We start from the raw sequence: 18,147 nt of genomic DNA, 5'->3' as shown, positions 1-18,147 counted from the left end.
GAGATAGGTAGGTGGTATAGGTGGAACAACCGATGAACTTATTCTATTTATCTGTCATGTAAACGACCACTCCTGATAAGTAAGATGATGTTAGGTGAGCCGTAAACAATTTTTTTTTTAAACCTATCAAATTTACTGGTAAATTGGGTGCCATACTACACATAGAGTACACACTGGTACTGAACCTCAGTGAACATTGGTGACTAAAAAGCAATCCACATGATAAGATAAATGTGGACAAATCTATACAGGACACCCTGGTGAGGAACATTACAGTAAATATTGGTACAAATTAAGTATCAAGATAAAACACATTTACATGAATTTCTACACAGGTAACAAAAGTAAGTGAAAACAAATAAAATAACTGGTACAGAACATAAAGCAAAAAAATTTTGAAGCAATTACAATGCCATTCTCATTCACACAAACATTCTAAGACACTAGGACACTTCACTGAGTATTAATATGCAGCCAAAACAGGACAAACATAAGAATTGTAATGGAAATTTTTGTTCAATGAAGATCATACTATATAACAAAGAGCAAACAATAAGTTTTAATTATAATCAAAACCTAGAACACAATCATGTTCAAAACCTTCTAAATTCTCAATCACAAAGCTTGAGAATCCATCATTTATGCAGAAGCTCTGTGGCCTTTGTTCTTGTTATCACTGGCATTTATTTTGTTGGAAACTTAGTCATCACTATCTTCAAATTGCTGTTTTGTAAGTAGTATTACTGTGTTCATTTGAAAAATCTAAACTTGAACCTCATTTTACAGTAATGCCTCATTACTTTTGAGTATTGGATTACAAGAATAGTAAATAATAAACCTGAATATAAAGGGGATAAACCCCAGTCTAATTCGGATGAGCTGTTTGGTTTATGGCTTCCTATACTTGATAGAAACAACAGCCATAAAAACTTCTCCAAGAACGGGAATTTCTTTCTTTGCTGTGATGTTTGTATCGCTCTGCTCCACTTCTAGAGGTAACATTATCTCTACTGTTGTTGCAGAATTAGTGGATTAGCCTTTGATAATCATCCCAGACCTGTCGGCTCTGTGTGGCCTTCCAACCATAATATGGGCTTTTTGCATCCACCTATATTTGCAATTTTTGTTGTTGTTGAAAAAACTGTCTGTATGCTGGAAAATAGAGTTGTTTTCTTCATAGGAACCTGATGTGGATATTGTCAGGGGCAGCCATATACACTCTAGGAGCATACAAACAGTATGCTAACAATACCTAAAACATCCTCTTTAATCTTAAGAAGAAGATTTTTAAAAATATTATTATTATATTATCAGGGCCCTGATGAGACTGTTAGCCCGAAATCATTTCTGATGAAATCCTACTCATTTTGGTTAAGGATAGTTAGATTATCAAGTTAAGGATGGTAAGATGATTATGTTCTTTATAGGGTATTTTGTATGAATAAACTGTGCTGAGATTTTTAAGCTCCAAGATATTTGCTAATGAATCTGAAACAGCAGCACGTCTTACGTCGTCCATGTTCCTCACTCTCAGTGCATCTTTGCAAACATGGTATTCTAGAGAAATCCAGTGATTCATCAGCTTTGATGCAAGCTGACTATTCTCAAATTACCACACTGCATCTCAGGAAGGAAGGCAATTTCTCAATTTCCTCTCTGAAGTCTAGCTCACTTTGGTTCTCGACTTTCTTTTGAATTCCAGACACATGGAATCTAAAAAGACATACCTTCTGTGTAAAGATTATCTTGGTGTGTATAGAAAGTCAAATTACAAAGCAATTCAGTCGCTTTGCGTGACTATATGCTCACACGCATCCTTATTTTAAACCTACAATACTTATTCATCTTATCGTATATTAGAAAAATATGGCCAGTTGTTATAAGAGTATAAAGGTTGTTTAAAAAACTAAATTTATTTAAGTAGAAGAGACTGAATAAAACTGACAATAGTACACACCAAAAACTGCGATGATATTCAAAAATTGCAAAAATTTTTGAAGATGATATGGAACAAATGGCATTTGTGACAACCTGATCTAACCCAGCTCTCTCTGTAGGTATGTCTTGGAAAGTAAGCTTATGTATCAATTATTTATCAATACTGTTACTGACTCAGTCACTCACAAGACACTGAGGATACGTCTTTTGAGCATTTACAATGTGCCATGCTCTCTGCTAGTGAACACAGCCTGCAGTCATAAAGACTAGAATGTAAGCACCCTTCATGCCCTCTGAACGTTATACATTCATTCAACAAACGTTCATGGAATGGCTACTCCATGCAAGGCACGGGGGATACAATGATGGGGAGAAAAGAAGACACAGCACTCCTGCCTCCTTGGTATCATTGCTTCCTGGAAGAGCTAGTCATGGGTTAACTGACCACATAATTAAATATGAAATGAAAATTATGCTGAGGCTATAAAGGAGTGTCGTCATCCTTGTCTCATGAGTACACACAATCGGAGATTCCACACCAGTTAGAACAAAGTCTGGGAGCGCACTGGAGGTGAGACAGAATTACCCAGGATGGGGGAAAGGCACACCATTCCAGGGAGAAAGAAGGGGAAAAGCTCTCTCAGGGAGAAATGACCAGCAGGAAGGGCTGAAAGGAAGGCTGGGTGACCGGTGTACAGAGAACAAGCATTTAGGGCTGAGACCGTTGTTTCCTAGGGTCATTCACTTGTTCCCGCATTTATTTATTCAGCATATTTCTGCATACGAACTAGGTGCTGTGCAATGCCTGCTCCTCCAAGTTCTGGGATCTTGCACCCTGTCTTCAGCAAAGATCCTCTACATAGGCCTATTGATTTATTTATAAGTTATATATGAACAAGATATTCTTATACACTATAAAACATACAAAGGTGCATTTGAAAGGATAAGAAATGGTTAAACAGACTTTCTAGTTGTTCTGTTGTCACCCCATGAGCCACTGTGTGCCCTGCTTCAGAGAACATTTTCTGGAAGAGGGGCATCTCAGGATCAGCTTAGTCACAGCAGAACCAGAGCCAAGGACTGCCCGCCTCGGTGCGTTCCCCTTCCACTCGAGCACGGTTCCTAAGCTTGAGCATTCATGAGAATCACCTGCAGGGCTTGTTGACACACAGATGGCTGGGCCCCACCCTTAGAGGTCCTGATTTTGGAGGTCCGGAGGGGGGCCTGGAAAGCTGCATTTCTAGCAAGTTCCCAAGGAATGCTGGTGCTCTTCGTCATCAGTGAATAGATTATTTCTTGAAGCGTGGACCCTAGACCTCCTGCCCAGACCCTGTTGTAGGTGTTTGTTAAAAGTGCAGATTGCTCAGCCACGTCCTACTGCTTAAGATCTAGAATCTCTGGGATGGAGGGCCCAAGAAACTGCATTTTAAGCGCTTTCCCCCAGGACACTGTGATAGAGTTAAGTGCCTGGGAAGCGGGGCCTTGATGGGGGCCCTGACCCTGGGAGGAAGGGGACTAAGCAGTGCAGCACGCGACAGGAGTGGGTTGAGCTGAGCCCCCCCGGGGCCGCCAGGCCCCCGCGCTTACCTTGCAGGTGGTAGAGCTGGCCTGTGCTGCGCTGCCGCGTGATGTGCTGCCAGTAGGCGCTGCGAGGCAGGGGCACCATGGTGCTCAGGGAGGCGGCCCGCTCGCTCATCTTCATCTGGAGCTGCGTCAAAGGGAAGACAGTTTTGTGTCAGCAACCCTAGGACTGAAAGAGATCTGACCGAGGGTACCTGAGAGCCGAGAGTCTTAGAACCACGGAGCTAGGCAACAGCAACTCAGTAAGTATTTGCCCGTGATGGTGGACAGCTGTTATTCTGGCTTCTTCACAGCATCCATTCTTCGCCGGGCATTGATTTTTCTTTGGGGAACTTTCCTCCAACTCGGCACAAATCCACCTAGTCATGGGGGGGCTGACCTCATCACTGACTCTAGGGGTGGCCTGGTGACCCAAGCCAGGCCAATAAGACACAATCCCTGGGGATATTTATTAGAACTTTTGCAGAAGAGAGTCTCAGTAGAGGTAAGCCAAGGGTTTAGGCCTGTTTCGTGTATCACTTTCTCCCCACGGTGTAGAATATTTCCTGGCACAAGGTAGGTACGCTCTAAATACTTTGTTGAATTGAATGAATGAGCTTTCTTGTGGGGCTGCTGTGAGGAAATGAGATGGGACTGGAGCATATCTTGGAACAAGGAAGGGAGAATGTGCCCACCAATGGACACAAGTGAGAGGAGAATGGTTACAAACTGGAGAGTGAGAGTCTTGACAAGCTCCGTTGAGACCCTGGATCCCACTTGAACCCGGAGACTAGCCCTGGACTCCTCAATTACATCAGTCAATCCCATCTTTCAGTTGAAGCTGATTTGAGTTGGGTGTTCTATCACTAGCATCAGAAGAAAACCCTGTCTGCTCTACAAGCGCCTGATTCTTGCTCCAGATCCTGAGGAAGGAAAGGAGAAGTCGTGGCTCTGGGCTACAGGCAGCTAAGAATATCTCACCCAAAAGACACTGTAAAGCCCCAGATCCTTGGGGAGTAGTCAGTGGCCCGTCCGACCACATCAGGGGAACCGACCTTACAAGGGCGGTTTCAGAGAGAAGACAGCCTAGTAGCCTGAGCAGAAGGTGGATAAAAAGAGAGGTACAAGAAGACAACGCACACAAGATGAGTGGGTGTACCATCTGAGGCAGCTCTCCAGCCACCCTCTCATCTGAGCCCTGGGCTAGACACAATCACGATATAGCTTTATTACGTCATGACCCAGGAAGGGACTATTAGCAACGTTTGATTTCCTGGAGTTGCCTGAATATCAAATAACTCACCCAGGCTTATAAAAATGAGCTGAGAAATAAGCAGATCTGTACAAGGATGTACGTTGGGACGTAGTTTGCAATCATGGAAAACTAGAGGCAACTTAAGGCTCCATCACTCAGGACCTGGTTAATTGCACTTAGAGCAATGGATACTTGGCAACTGCAAACCAGAGGAAGGGAGATTCCCATCAACTAAAAAGGAAACATGTACGTATTGTATCATTAAGGAAACAGTGAACTGCAGACCACTGTCTCCAGTGGAAATCCATTTTAACTGCTCATGCGAAAAATGGTGGCATTAAATGCCTGCCCATTTGGGTTGTATGAGAGTTCAGTGAGATGACACTACTTAGCACAAAACAGGTACAGGAAAAAGTGGATGATACCATTTATATTATTAGCATTGTTATTTTTAGTATAAATTGCAATGTCCATTTAAAGATTTTTTTTTTTTAACAAAAACTTCCCCTCTCCACACCTCTTCAGCATGGTAGGTCTAGGCATGAACGTATGTGCAGTCACTCAATAAAGCCAAAATAATATGAGGCTTTGTACCCTGGAGCCCGAAGCTTGTGGTAGTTGATGAGAATGAACTTTAAACAGAGATTATAACCATTTATTCCAAACACAATTTAATTTATATGTGTTGTATTTACATTTAACCGATTGAGTTCTCGGTCCCTATCACAATAGGACAATTACTGAAATGTGTCCCGGAGTAGAATTACACAGTATTAGGTTTCATGCAGACGTTTTTTCCTCAACATGTCCTGTTAGACAGAAAGAGCAAAAAGCTGAGAAGAGGGCTAGTAGAAAAGGTCTGTGGCTATTTCTCTATTTTTGTAGACATGAAAGTCTCAACGTTTAAGAGCAAAAACCAAACCAAAACAAACAAAAACCTATTTACCGGTGACTTCTGGTGATAGCTAGCCTCATTTACATGGAACGCAAGAAAATAAAGGGAGGAAAAGAAGTGAATTTTCAAGGTATTGATTATTTGATTTTCTTAATATAAAGAGATCATATCTGAGATAAGAAAAAAGTTAATATAAAGAAAACATTTGGGAAATAGCCATCACTTCAATTATTCGCTACATTAATGTGAGTGTATTTCTGCAGCCCAGCATGATGTGACTGTATTTTTAGAAAGCTTATTTAGGAACAAGAATGCAATGACACCAATGTCATGGTTCATGGAGAACATTATAAAGCTTGGCTCTCTATTTCTTCCTGAACACTTTTAAAGAATATCCAATTTTATGAAAGGAGCATTTTAATTGTCTTTAGAGAAAAATGATGAGAAAGTCTTCTTACTTAACAATGCAAAAATGTCTGAATTCTCTAAGGGTGAAAAGACAAGAAGCCATTTGATGAAAAGTCTAGCAGGAAAGTTTCCATCCTCGTTCTTTATTGACACAAGTAACTCGGATCCTTGATATTAACAACTATGGGTGCTCAGGCACACCACTGGTGGAAATATAAATTAACACTACATTTTTGGAGGAGTTAAAATTGGATAACCTGAAGTATCTGGAGAGAAGAATTGTATGCTTCCTCCTTTTTCTTTTAACCTTATACACTTTCATATACAGTCATGTGCTATATAATGATGTTTCAGTCAAAGATGGACAGCATGTATGACAATGGTCCCATAAGATGAGTACCATACAGCCTAGGTGTGTAGTAGGCTATACTATCTAGGTTTGCGTGAGTACACTCTATGAAGTTTAAACAATGTCAAAACTGCCTAATGACCCATTTCTCAAACCGTAGCCCCATCACTGAGCGATGCATGACCACAGTTTGATTTTTCCTTTTACAAGAAACATAGTACTTTCATATTAAGAAGCAAAAATAGAAATTACCCCAAACTGTAAAATTTTAAAGTATAGGTATTTCTGCTGTAACGTGGTAGAGACATTCCTGAAAAACCTCCCATTCTGCAAAATTTTGGGGAAAATTGGGTTATAGGAAGAGCACCCAAAATGCACGCCCATTTATAACCAGAGTCATGTTACTTTGGAAGGTAGCTTGGAGGCTGGAAGTTGCCTAGGGATTACAAAATATGCAGAGGAACATTTGGTTGGAAATGCTGGCTTCAGAAGTGCAGGCTATAGAGATGTAGGAAGGACTCTTCCAAAAAGGTAGGTGCTGGTAGATGCGCAGCCCATGAACAAGAGCCAAGCAAGCGCTGTGCGGGCTGCGATGCACCTCTCTGGGGGAGCCCTCCGTGCCTCTGCCCATTCTTATCTTCTTAAACTGTAGCTGGAAGAGGCTCTGTCTGTGCAGTTGTTTACTGAGGGCATTTTCCTTTCCTGCTAAAGGTTACAACTCAACTCCTGCCATTCTGGCCTTCCCTTGCCTAAAAAGGGGTTTTACACCAACACACTTCAATATTTCAATGAACCATTCTCCAATTTATCATCTGAGCTCAATGTGAATACACAAATGGTGTTAAAGTAGAACTGGATACCATATCTGACCCATACTTGTCCCCATATTTCCATTAAACACATATCCTTGAGCTCTATAGAGAACAGAAATCATAGCCCAAATCATCCATTTTGTATCCTGCAAGTGTCAGGAAAACTTAATAGAATCAGGGAACATGAGGGTTGGAAGAACAATGGGAGCATCCAGCCCAGTCTCCCAAGTTAACAAGTCAAAAGTCTAAGATCCAAGTTCACGCAGCAAGGAGGTGACGAGCTGACATGTGCTTCCCAGAACCCAAATCTCCCATATCTCAGCACCTACTGGGGGGCACCTATTTGGTTCTCCATGTTTACTTTAGTTTAGTTCAATTCAAACAGCATCTTAAAACCATGGCTGCCAAATGGGAGACAATCTTTACAGCTGCTGATATACATTTTAACGTCTGATTTTTCCAGAGTTGATGAACTTACAAGGGTTGACCACTGATCGATAAATGGGAAGCACATTTATTCAGCTTGTCATCAAATACTTGTTGACTTTGTTGATTTTGAGGCAGTCTACAACCTCAAGGAGCTTCTGTCCTGAGGGAGACAGATAATGAGAATCAATTGCGAGACAGTATCGGTAAGGGCTAAGACAGACGACGTCTAGGTGCCCTGGGACGACAGGAAAGGGGCAACAGAATGGGAGCAGTGGGAGCGAGGAGGGGAGTCAGCAGTCAGAGAGGAATCCTCAGAGGAGCTGCCACTCACACAGTCTGATCCCAAATATTTTCTCCTCTGTTCACTGACCTTTCAGCGGTTCTGCACTCTTAGTGGATCTCCCAGAATACCTCTAGTCCCCAGGTGGGCCGCAGGTCAGACCTGATCTGAGGTCAGATCAGGTGTCCTTGGTTGCCACTTCTAAATGTTAGGCTCTTTAGATGATTGGATGTCATCTGGGCTAACAGATGTGGAGGTGATGTGACTTGTGTGCAGGGACCCGAGAATGTGGTCAGCAGTGGGGAGTCACGTGTACAAATTGGAGGAACCAAAGTAAATACGTAGGCACAACACTGGTTAGAAGAGTAGTGGCTAAAAATCATAGAATTTTAGAACCAGAAGAGAATTTTGTTTGTTTTGTTCACTGATGTATTCTCAGCTCTCAGAACAGTGCCTGGTAAACAGTAGACACTCAGGAAATATTTGTGGAGTGGAAGAAGTAATCCAACCGATGGTGGAGTGGAGCTGTCTCAAACCAGCCTGCAGAAGCTGAGTGTTACATTATCAGGAATTCTGCGAGCTGCTTTTTAAATACAGCCATCATTAAAAATTAAATTATATAAACTTACAGTTAAATAAATTGTGTATATATAATACAGCTAATTGCATAGATATTATTCAAATAATTACATGTATGGTGTGTGTGTGTGTGTTTTGTATATATATATATATATATAGCTCAAAACTCATCACTTCCTGATTATTTTATTATAATCTATGCTCCTGATGTTATTTATATCTATTGTATCTATGTGGTAGGAAAACTATATAATAGTATGCTTCTGTATATCTCTTTCCAACTCTGTGTACACATGAATACACTTTTCTTTTTTCTTGAGGAAGATTAGCCCTGAGCTAACATCAGCTGCCAATCCTCTTCTTTTTTGCTGAGGAAGACTGGCCCTGGGCTAACATCCATGCCCATCTTTCTCTACTCTATATGTTGGACACCTCCTACAGCATGGCTTGACAAGCAGTGCGTAGGTCTATACCCGGGATCCGAACCAGCGAATGCTGGGCCGCCAAAGTGGAACGTGTGAACTTAACCACTATGCCACTGGGACGGGCCCGTGAATACACTTTTTTCAGAGAGCCGTTTACTAAATATTTGCCAGCACACGAGTGAATCCAACCCATTCATCTAAAAGAAGGGCTGCCAGCCAAATACGGCCTCTAAACAGGCTGTGTGCGGTCTGCGCGCCCTCTCCAATTTCCCCACTTCTCACCTGGTTATCCTACTTTTCCTTCAGGAGTCAGCTCAGGAATCACCTCCTCTCGACATTCTCCTGACATCTCTTCTCCCTCCGTGGCATCAGGACCTCCTCCCAGACATCTCCTCGCTCTGTTCTTCCTCTGATCATTGTTTTGTGATAGCCGCTAAACCAGCCCACCTCCTACCTTAGGCCATGAACTCCTGGAAAACGGGGATTTTATCTTTTATTTCTGTATCCCTAGCACCTCGCTGGGGCCTCCAGGGGCTTAACAAATATAGGACGGACGGATGAACGAAAGAATAAACCCTGCTTTTGCCCAGGTCACAGGGAACAGTGTTCAGAAATAAATCCTAATCAACCCAGCAAATTAGAAGCACTGTTGCCCAAGGCTGAACTCCTGCTAAAGCTTTAGGTCCAGGTTAGATTAACGTGCAGTCACTGGCTGCAGGGGACAGGACAATAAAGCTCTGCTCCATTCAAGTGGTGAGCAGAAGCAGGGGCTGGAGGGGGTGGGGGACCTGCTAACACACATACGCACAGTGGGCTAGGACAGTCCAACAGCAGGGGCTCAGCTCTGCACATTTATTCCTTCTACAGGTAGCGTTAGCTCAAAATCCCACCAGGGAAGAAAGACCAGGCTTTGTGAAAATCAAACAAATGCCACCCTGTACTTCAATGCTCAAACTTTTCCCCAAACAGCAGGAATGCACACAGCTCCTTTCCTAACCCAGCCTGAGTTCTGATGCTGCCCAGAGGCCTGAAATACTCAATCAATGGATGTAACTGATCGGGTTTTGAAGGCACAAAGAGTATTGTGCTTTCAGGGAGATAAACTGACCGTGGAGTCACAGACCCAGGTTTCAGTTGTCCTCTTGAGCTGTGTGAAAAGAGACACATCCATCCTCTTGTTTAACCTCAAATTCTCCTTTCTCACGGAACTTTCCTTCTAAGGAGACCGACAATAAAATGAAACAAATAAAAAATAATTGGATCGGCATGAAAAGGAATGAGATCCTGACACATGTTACAACATTGATGAAGCTAAAAACATTACGCTAAGTGGCCGAAGCCAGTCCCAAAAGACCACAAATTACATGATTCCATTTACATGAAATATCTGGAACAGGCAAATGCAGAAAGAGAAAAAGCAGATCAGTGGCTGCCTAATGCTAGGCAGGTGGTGACTAAAGGAGACGAGTTTCTTTTCGGGGGGATGAAAATGTTCTGGAGTTGATTGTGGTGATAGTTTCACAATTCTGTGAATATATTAAAAACTGAATTATACAGTTTAAAAGGGGGCATTGTATGGTACGTAAGTTATATCTCAATAAAGCTGTCACCAAAACAATAAAATCAGATAGTAGTATGTGCTGTGCAGACTATTAAAAAAAAGCATGATATAGCAAGTTACTGGGTGGCTACTTCGGTCAAGCAGTCGCAGAGGAAAGTAACATTTAAACTTGAGTGACAACTGGCCAAAGCAGGGTCCCTATCATTATCCTTGTCAACAACACAGACAGATTCTTTTAAAAACCTCCCAATATTCACAATCATGGAAGTGCTGATTGCCAAGACCCTGCCCTCATAATGTTGGGCACGTCAGATCAATGCTCTTGGGAGAGAAAAAGTTCTAATGACCACTATGTATAACTTCTCAGCGAGAAAAGAAGAAGAAATGTCTTCCACGCCGCCAGCCATATTTGTGGTCTCCGTATTCTTCCCTTGGTTTGACTGACGCTTACTCGCTGCCTGTGCACCTCTTATTTAAGTCTGAGACCAGGAGTGCAGGGCCCTCATGAGTCTTAGCCACTATACTGCAGCCTATTGCCCTTCTCTGGAATCCAGCTGTTTTTACAGTAGAGCATTGTGTTTTGCGAAATTGAACAGCACGACAGGATGTAATTGTTTGCTTCTACAGCCAATCATGAGTACCATATGCCGTGTTTGTGGCATCGGTCTGGATCCATTCAGAAACAAGCACAAATCATCACAATGGCAAACGTTAGTACTTCAAGACCTAATTCCATCCTCATCAGACTCTTAAACTTCCACTAGCTTGCTCCTTAAAAGTAACTCAAGTGGGATCTCTGCCAATAGCAACTTTGCAAATGCAAATCATATTATAATTGCCCATTCCCTCAACCCGGGCCCCCGTGCAACTGTAGACTGACTGAGGACACAGTTTTGACAATAAGATTGAGCTGTGAGTCAGAGCTACGTCTACGCCTGAATGTCTGCTCAGCCTGACACACTTCCAAGGCTCATGCAATTCTGATAGTAGACTCAGTTTAAGAAAGTATATATAAACCAACTTATTTTCTGTGCATATTTTAAGCACAAAATGTGGGCAAAGTTGACTCAGAAGGGACAATTCAGTCCATGAGAGAAAAAGTAAAACTGGGTTCCAAAAGAAACAGCATCTCAGTGTGTCTTTCTCTCATTCCACTCAAAACTCAGCTGTCACGTTCACACTACCCTTCAAGTTACTGCCGTTCTCCATCTGGCTTCCTGAACTATGCTTGCGAACTCTCCTGTTAAAATAATATTTGAAAATCTAATCTACCTATGCTTTCTGGACCCTGTGTCGGAGGTTCTCCAACTTTTGCAAGCCTAAGAATTACCTGGAGGGTTCATTACAATGCAGATTCCCACAATGCGGGTGGGGCACAGGAGTTTGCATTTCTACCGAGTTTCCAGATGGTTCCAATCTTACTGGTCCATGGACTACACTTTGAGAACCACAAATGTTATTTATCACAATTGGATCAGCATTCTGGGAAAAAAGTTTCCCACTGTGGTAAGAGCTCAAACTTGGCCGAAAATCTGGGTTAAAGTCTAGAATCTACCACTAATAATTGCATGACGCTAGGTTAGTTATCTACCTTCTGTATCTTTAATATCTAGTCAGTAAAAAACGAGAGCAAAACCGTTTCCACTTTGCAGCTAATTCCAAGAACACACATGACTAGTGGGGTTCTATTAATGTTAGCAACATTTATAATTAGCCTTATATCAATCAAAATATTGTCTTTAGCAAGAGTTTCTGAATGAGGTCCTAGTAGGAACATTCACATTTTCTTTTTAAACCTAAACATTTGATATTGGAGTGTGTTTCTGGCTTGAGGGCAGAAGCTTAAAGAGTTTTCAGGCAACAACAACAAAGTCACATATCGAATTGAATAAATAAATATGCTTAGAGAATATATGTAATTGCCTGGTCCCAGTTGGTATATAATGAATTCAGTGAACAAGCGTGAATGGAGCTCTTCCTACAGGCATGAAACAATTGTAGGAACAGGAGAAAATCCAAGAAGCTCTAGGGTCCCCAAGGATCAAAATCCCCCCCTCCTCTCCCAAGGAGTTTGTCTACATTCTCCAAGGCAGCTCTATCTTTGGATCTGGTAGTATTTCGTTTACCTGGGTTCAGTCATCAATTTAAATGGAGACTGCAGCCAAGAAATCAAGAGAAGACTGAAACTTGGAAGGGCAACAATGAAAGAATTAGGAAAGATCATCAAGTGTAAGGAAGTGTCATTAGAGACTAAGGCCAAGATATCCACACCCTCATATTCCCAATTACTACGTACAAGTGCAAAAGCTGGACAGTGAAGAAGGCTGACAAGAAAAAAATGGATTCACGTGAAATATGGTGTTGGAAGAGAGCTATACGGACACCCTGGACCGCCAGAAAGATAAACAAGTGGGTCCTAGAGCAAATTAAGCCTGAACTATAACTAGGGGCAAAAATGATAAAACTGAGGCTATCCAACTTTGCACGTCATGAGAAGGCAGGATTCTTCGGAAAAGACAACAATGCTGGGAAAAGTAGAAGGCAGCAAGAAAAGAAGATCAAATGAGATGGACTGACTCCAGAAAGAAAGCCACAGGCCTGAGTCTATAGAAGCTGAGTAGGGCTGTTGAGGTCAGGACATTGCGGACATCACTCATTCACAGAGGACAGGACATTGTAAATGTCATTCATTCACAGAGGACAGGACATTGTGGACGTCACTCATTCACAGAGGGCAGGACATTGTGGATATCATTCATTCACGGGGTCGCCAGGAGTCGGAGCCGACTTGATAGCACGTAACAAGTATTTTGCCCGGTACCTAAAAGGGAGCAGGGGAGGTACACGTTTATGTGATTTTTTTAAACTATTTTTTAAAACTTGTAACACATTGTATTCTTTCTTTCTTAGTATTGATATATTTTTATTGTGTTCAGGAAATACAGAAAAGAACATAAGGCAGACTTGAAATAAACCCCATACTCGTCATCTAGAAAAAAACGAAACCAAAGAAACAAAGAGAATTTTAACATGTTAATATATTTTCTTCCAGTCTTTTTAAAAATGTGCATACATAATAAATACAACACAAACTACTTGATAGTGTATACACTCTTATGCCAGCCTCTTTTTTCATTTAATATATTAAGAATATATCTTACATTCCTAAGTACTGCCATCTTCTACACTGTCATTTTAATGTCCGTGTCACAGCCCATCCTTTGGCTGTAGCAAACTTTGTTCATTTCCCTAACCATTTTTAATTTACTAGATGAGATAATGTAATTAAATTCTGACTCAATCTCCTTTATAACATTTTTTCCTGCTAACCACGATTTGCATTCTGGGACCCACTCTATCAACAACTATTTCAATAACCACTTTTTGAATAAATTTTAAAATTTAATTTTAATTTAGATGTCAAAGTTAGACCGACAAAAATTACTTTTAAATATTACTACATCAGAAAAGTGGACGAGTTGGTGATTTTGTTTTTATTCTTAAACAAAGCAGCCTTACCGTCACATTATCGCCCATCATCCAACAGACTAATCTGTAGCCATTAAAAAGAAAAAGGTAGATCTTTGTGAAGTGATATAAAATAATTCTAAAATCAAGAGGCTGCAATGACTTATCTATGCCTGCTCATGGAGACAGCTCATCACTGGGATGGGTTTAAATACCATCTATCCACACTCTGATGATTTTCAAATGCACATCTGTAACTCCAGTCTTTCCCCGAAACCTCAGACTTGTGTATTTAACAGTCTGCTCCCCACCTCCACCCGGATGCCTAGTAGGCATCTCTCATTCAACGTGTACAAACCCAAACTACAGTTTCTCACGCTCCTTGCCCCCTGAGCACTTCCCCTTCTAGGTAGATGGTTCTTCCAGCCTACCTGATGCTTTGTTTAAAGAAGGAGAAGAAAAGAACCTTTGAGACTACCTTGTTCACTCTCTGTCCTACAAGAAGCTCATCCATTGGCAATTCCTGCTGTTCTAATCTTCACAATGTGTCGAGAATCCACCACTTTTCACCACCACCTCCATCTCCGCCATCCTGGTCCACGTCACTAGCGCTCACCTAGATGCCTGGGTGACCGCAACAGCCCCCGATACACCTTCTGGCTTGCACTCTTGCCCCACCCACCCCTAGTCTTTTCCAAACAGCTGCCAGGGTGTTCCTTTCAAAAGCGAAGTCAGCATATCTCCCCTTTTCTCAAAAACTTCTAGTGACTTCCCAACTCACTCCAAGAAAAATGCAAAGTCTTTCCCACGGCTACAAGGTCATATAGGACCTGGCTCCTAGTTACTTACAGACCTCACCTCCTACCTCTCTTCTCCTCATTTCATCTGCTTCAAAATCATGGCCTCCTTGTACTTGAACATACAAAGCACAGAGCTGCCTCAGGGCCTTTGCACTTAAGGTCCTCTCTGCCTGGAACAATCAGCCCTTAAAAATTTTCAAGGCTCACTCCTCACTTCCCTCAGCTCTCTGCCAGAGTGTCACCTTATCAGAGCAACCAACCTCCATTACTCTTTCCTCTTACACTGCAGTCTTCACAGCATTCACCAACTCTGGATGGAGAGTTATACGTCTATTTTCTATTGTTGATTGTCTGCCTCACCCCCCATAACAATGCAGTAAGCTCCTTGAAGACAAGAACTATTTCTGGTTCTCTGATGTACTCATAGTTCCTAGAACAGGGCCTGCCACAAAGTAAATACTCATATTTGTGGAACGAATAAACTTATTAATAAATAGATAAGTTTTATATCTATTAAGTGATATATATTCTGGAAGGATACAAAAAATCTGGTGAAGTGTTTGCTTCTGAGAAAGTAAATTGATGGCCCAAGATGATAAAGCCTGGGAGAGACTTATTTCACATTGTACATCCTTATGCACAATTTGCATTTTATATCATGTGCAAATCAACTCTTTTAATCCAAAAGTCTTCTTTTGATATTAATGCATCTCAAAATGAATCACAGCCTCTTCCCTCAATTGCATACCATCCCATGCACTGGTTTCAGAACTCTGGAACTATGAAGAAGGTGCTGAGGAATACGTGTGAGTACGCCACTCCTCCAAGAACAGGCTCGCCGAGAAGAAACATCCTCCCACTTCACACACAGTAGTTTCCTAGGTCCACCCCTCACCCCAGCCCTAACCCCTTCAGTCTTCTCCAAATGACACTTACAAGAAAATGAAAACCGAGGGAAGTTAAAAGGAGACTAGAAAAGCATTCTCAAAGAAGCTCAAACATAATTTCAAATCCCTAACCAGAGACAAGTACTCGAAATATCTCATGAATAGTAAACGTTTTGAACTGAATCTTAAAATGTTAGGTTTATTCCTACAAAATTCAGACCAAATGTCTCCCTTGAAAGAGAATAGTAGTCTTAGACAATACTTTAAAAAAAAAAAAAAAGACAAAAATCAAGTACGTGTTTGTGGAGCATGCAATCTATTCACCAAGTCTGGCAAATCTACATTTCTGAGGTTTCTCAAACACCCTGGTAAAGTTCTAGCAAATATATCTTATTTGGTTCGGTCCTGGGTGTAATTTACTGAGATAACTACATTTGCTGCATTCTTTGGGGTTCCTTCCTCTTGATGAAGCAGGCTCACTTAATCAATACACGCTGCTTAAAATCCTAATTGCTCCGCTAAGTGGTAGAAACCAATTCCTCTGGAACAGAGGTGCACATGCTGTCAAACAACTTTTGTAATCGCTGTGGGGCAACCACGCTGTTGACAAGAAGAGGTAAGTCATTCTCAGGGTGTCCAGAGGTCTGCACAGTGGCTCTTGCGCCCGCTCTTCCTCCACCTGCTGGACAGGTGCGATCTCCTTTGTGTTAAGAGCAGGAATGACCTCTTAAAGGATCTGGCTTTCTGCAATGAGAGAGCTTAACAACTTGTTCTTGCTTTCCTAAATACACAAAACCTGGTGAACATGTACTGCGGATACACGTGGAAAGACCGGTTAATGTCCAGTATAATTAGACAATTAGGGAATTACGCCTGAATGGACACTTCTGTTCTCAGTACGATGGTATAATCTCTGAACGATTGCTTCAAGTTTTACTGTGAATTTTTGTATGTATAAACAGCATCAAAGCATGTGTCCCATGCTGTGCTCTGTCTCACTCCCATTCCATTTCTTCTAAGGACCAAGGAGCCAGACTCTCAGAGTCACTTTAGAGCAGTGGTTCTCAAAGTGTGCTGCCTGGACCAGCCACATCAGCATCACCTGAGAACTTATCAGAAATATGAATTCCAGTGCCTCACCCAGACCAGCTGAAACACTGGAGGCGGGGCCAGCAACCTGTGGCTTAGTATGTCTTTTAGGGGACTCTGATGCTCCCTGAAGGCAGAGAACCACTGTCTCCCTCTCCCGCCCCCTCACCCAGCAGCCCCGCCCAGACCACAAACACACACACAGTCAGGCCCCAGATGCCTCGGTTCCACCTCCACCAAGTCTCCCAAATGAGCACAAGTCCGGGCTTTGTGCTTCTGTCCCGATTCCTCACTTAGTAGTTGTGAACCACTCAGCCTTAGTTTCCCCATCTATGAAATGGACCTAATGAAACTGTCACTGAAAGGCACAGGACTCCAGGACGTTGGAAGGCAATACAACACTACCTATTTAAATTTAAAAATACTTACAAACTTTAATTCAGAATCCTACTCATGAGTTTAGAAAATTCAGTTAAATAAAGTTAAGTTCAGAAACTCAGTTAAAGTTAACAGTATAGAAGAGCACGTGGACAAGGATGTTTAGTGTAGTATTTTTTATTAATGGCCAAAAAACATCTGATATTTCCATAGATGGCTTAATACATTAATCTTACTTCAAAACCCTGAAATATTATGCAGCCATTAAAAAGCATGAATAAGACCAAGGTCAGCTAACTTTTCTGTCGAAGGCCAGATGGCAAATGGCTTTGCAGACCATACAGTCTCTAGCACCAACTAATTAACTCTTTTTTTTTCAATGCAGGTGACGCCGTGTTCCAATAAAAGCTTACTTACAAAAACAGGTGCAGGCTGGGTTTTGCTTGTGGGGTGTTGTTTGCCAACCCCTGATTCAGACCTATCCCATGTAACTTTTAACTATGTCCATTAGGCATTTATATTTACTGTTGAATGAGAAAACCGGGGGGTAGTTTTTAAAATGTGCAATGTGATTACAATTTTGTAAAACCAACAATGACCCCCAAATACTGATTATGTGTATACATCTATGTGCGTGTGTCTATCTACGTGTATATGTATACATAGACTTCTGTATAGGATTCAAAGGGTAAAGAGGAAAACATGGAAAGATAAGTGTGAACTTCTTAACAAGATTTAGGAGTTGCTAATGAAGGGAAAGGAGGGAAGGAGATGCATACAAATAGCGAAGAGAAAAAAATATATACCAATAACCATCTATATGATCATATTTTTGCGGTTAGTTAAATGTTACATACATGGGTCTATGTAAAAATAAATTAAATAGGATTCAAAAACCAATCCTTATCTCCAAGGATAGTTGTGAAAATTAAACGAAATAAAGCACGAAGACGCTCAGCACAGAGCCAGCTGGAGCCGCTCGTTCCAACTCTAATTATCCCTCAATTTCACCGCGCCTCCTAACGTGGTTTTCT

General features: G+C 41.6%; 1 protein-coding gene across 5 annotated transcripts in view; it reads right to left on the bottom strand.

Moving 5' to 3' along the window:
- The window catches only part of DOK5 (docking protein 5), a 152,254-nt gene that overhangs the window by 5,383 nt on the left and 128,724 nt on the right, over nucleotides 1-18,147 (bottom strand). For all 5 annotated transcript variants that reach the window (XM_070589600.1, XM_070589602.1, XM_008530832.2 and 2 more), the window contains exon 7: nucleotides 3,526-3,646. In XM_070589600.1, the coding sequence (XP_070445701.1) occupies nucleotides 3,526-3,646 (121 nt within the window). The remainder of the gene's footprint in view (nucleotides 1-3,525; nucleotides 3,647-18,147) is intronic.

The sequence above is a fragment of the Equus przewalskii genome, chromosome 21 (genome assembly GCF_037783145.1).
Source record: "Equus przewalskii isolate Varuska chromosome 21, EquPr2, whole genome shotgun sequence".
Lineage (NCBI taxonomy): Eukaryota > Metazoa > Chordata > Mammalia > Perissodactyla > Equidae > Equus > Equus przewalskii.
The sequence above is the reverse complement of the archived record's forward strand: the minus strand, read 5'-3'. Positions and strand labels throughout refer to the sequence as shown.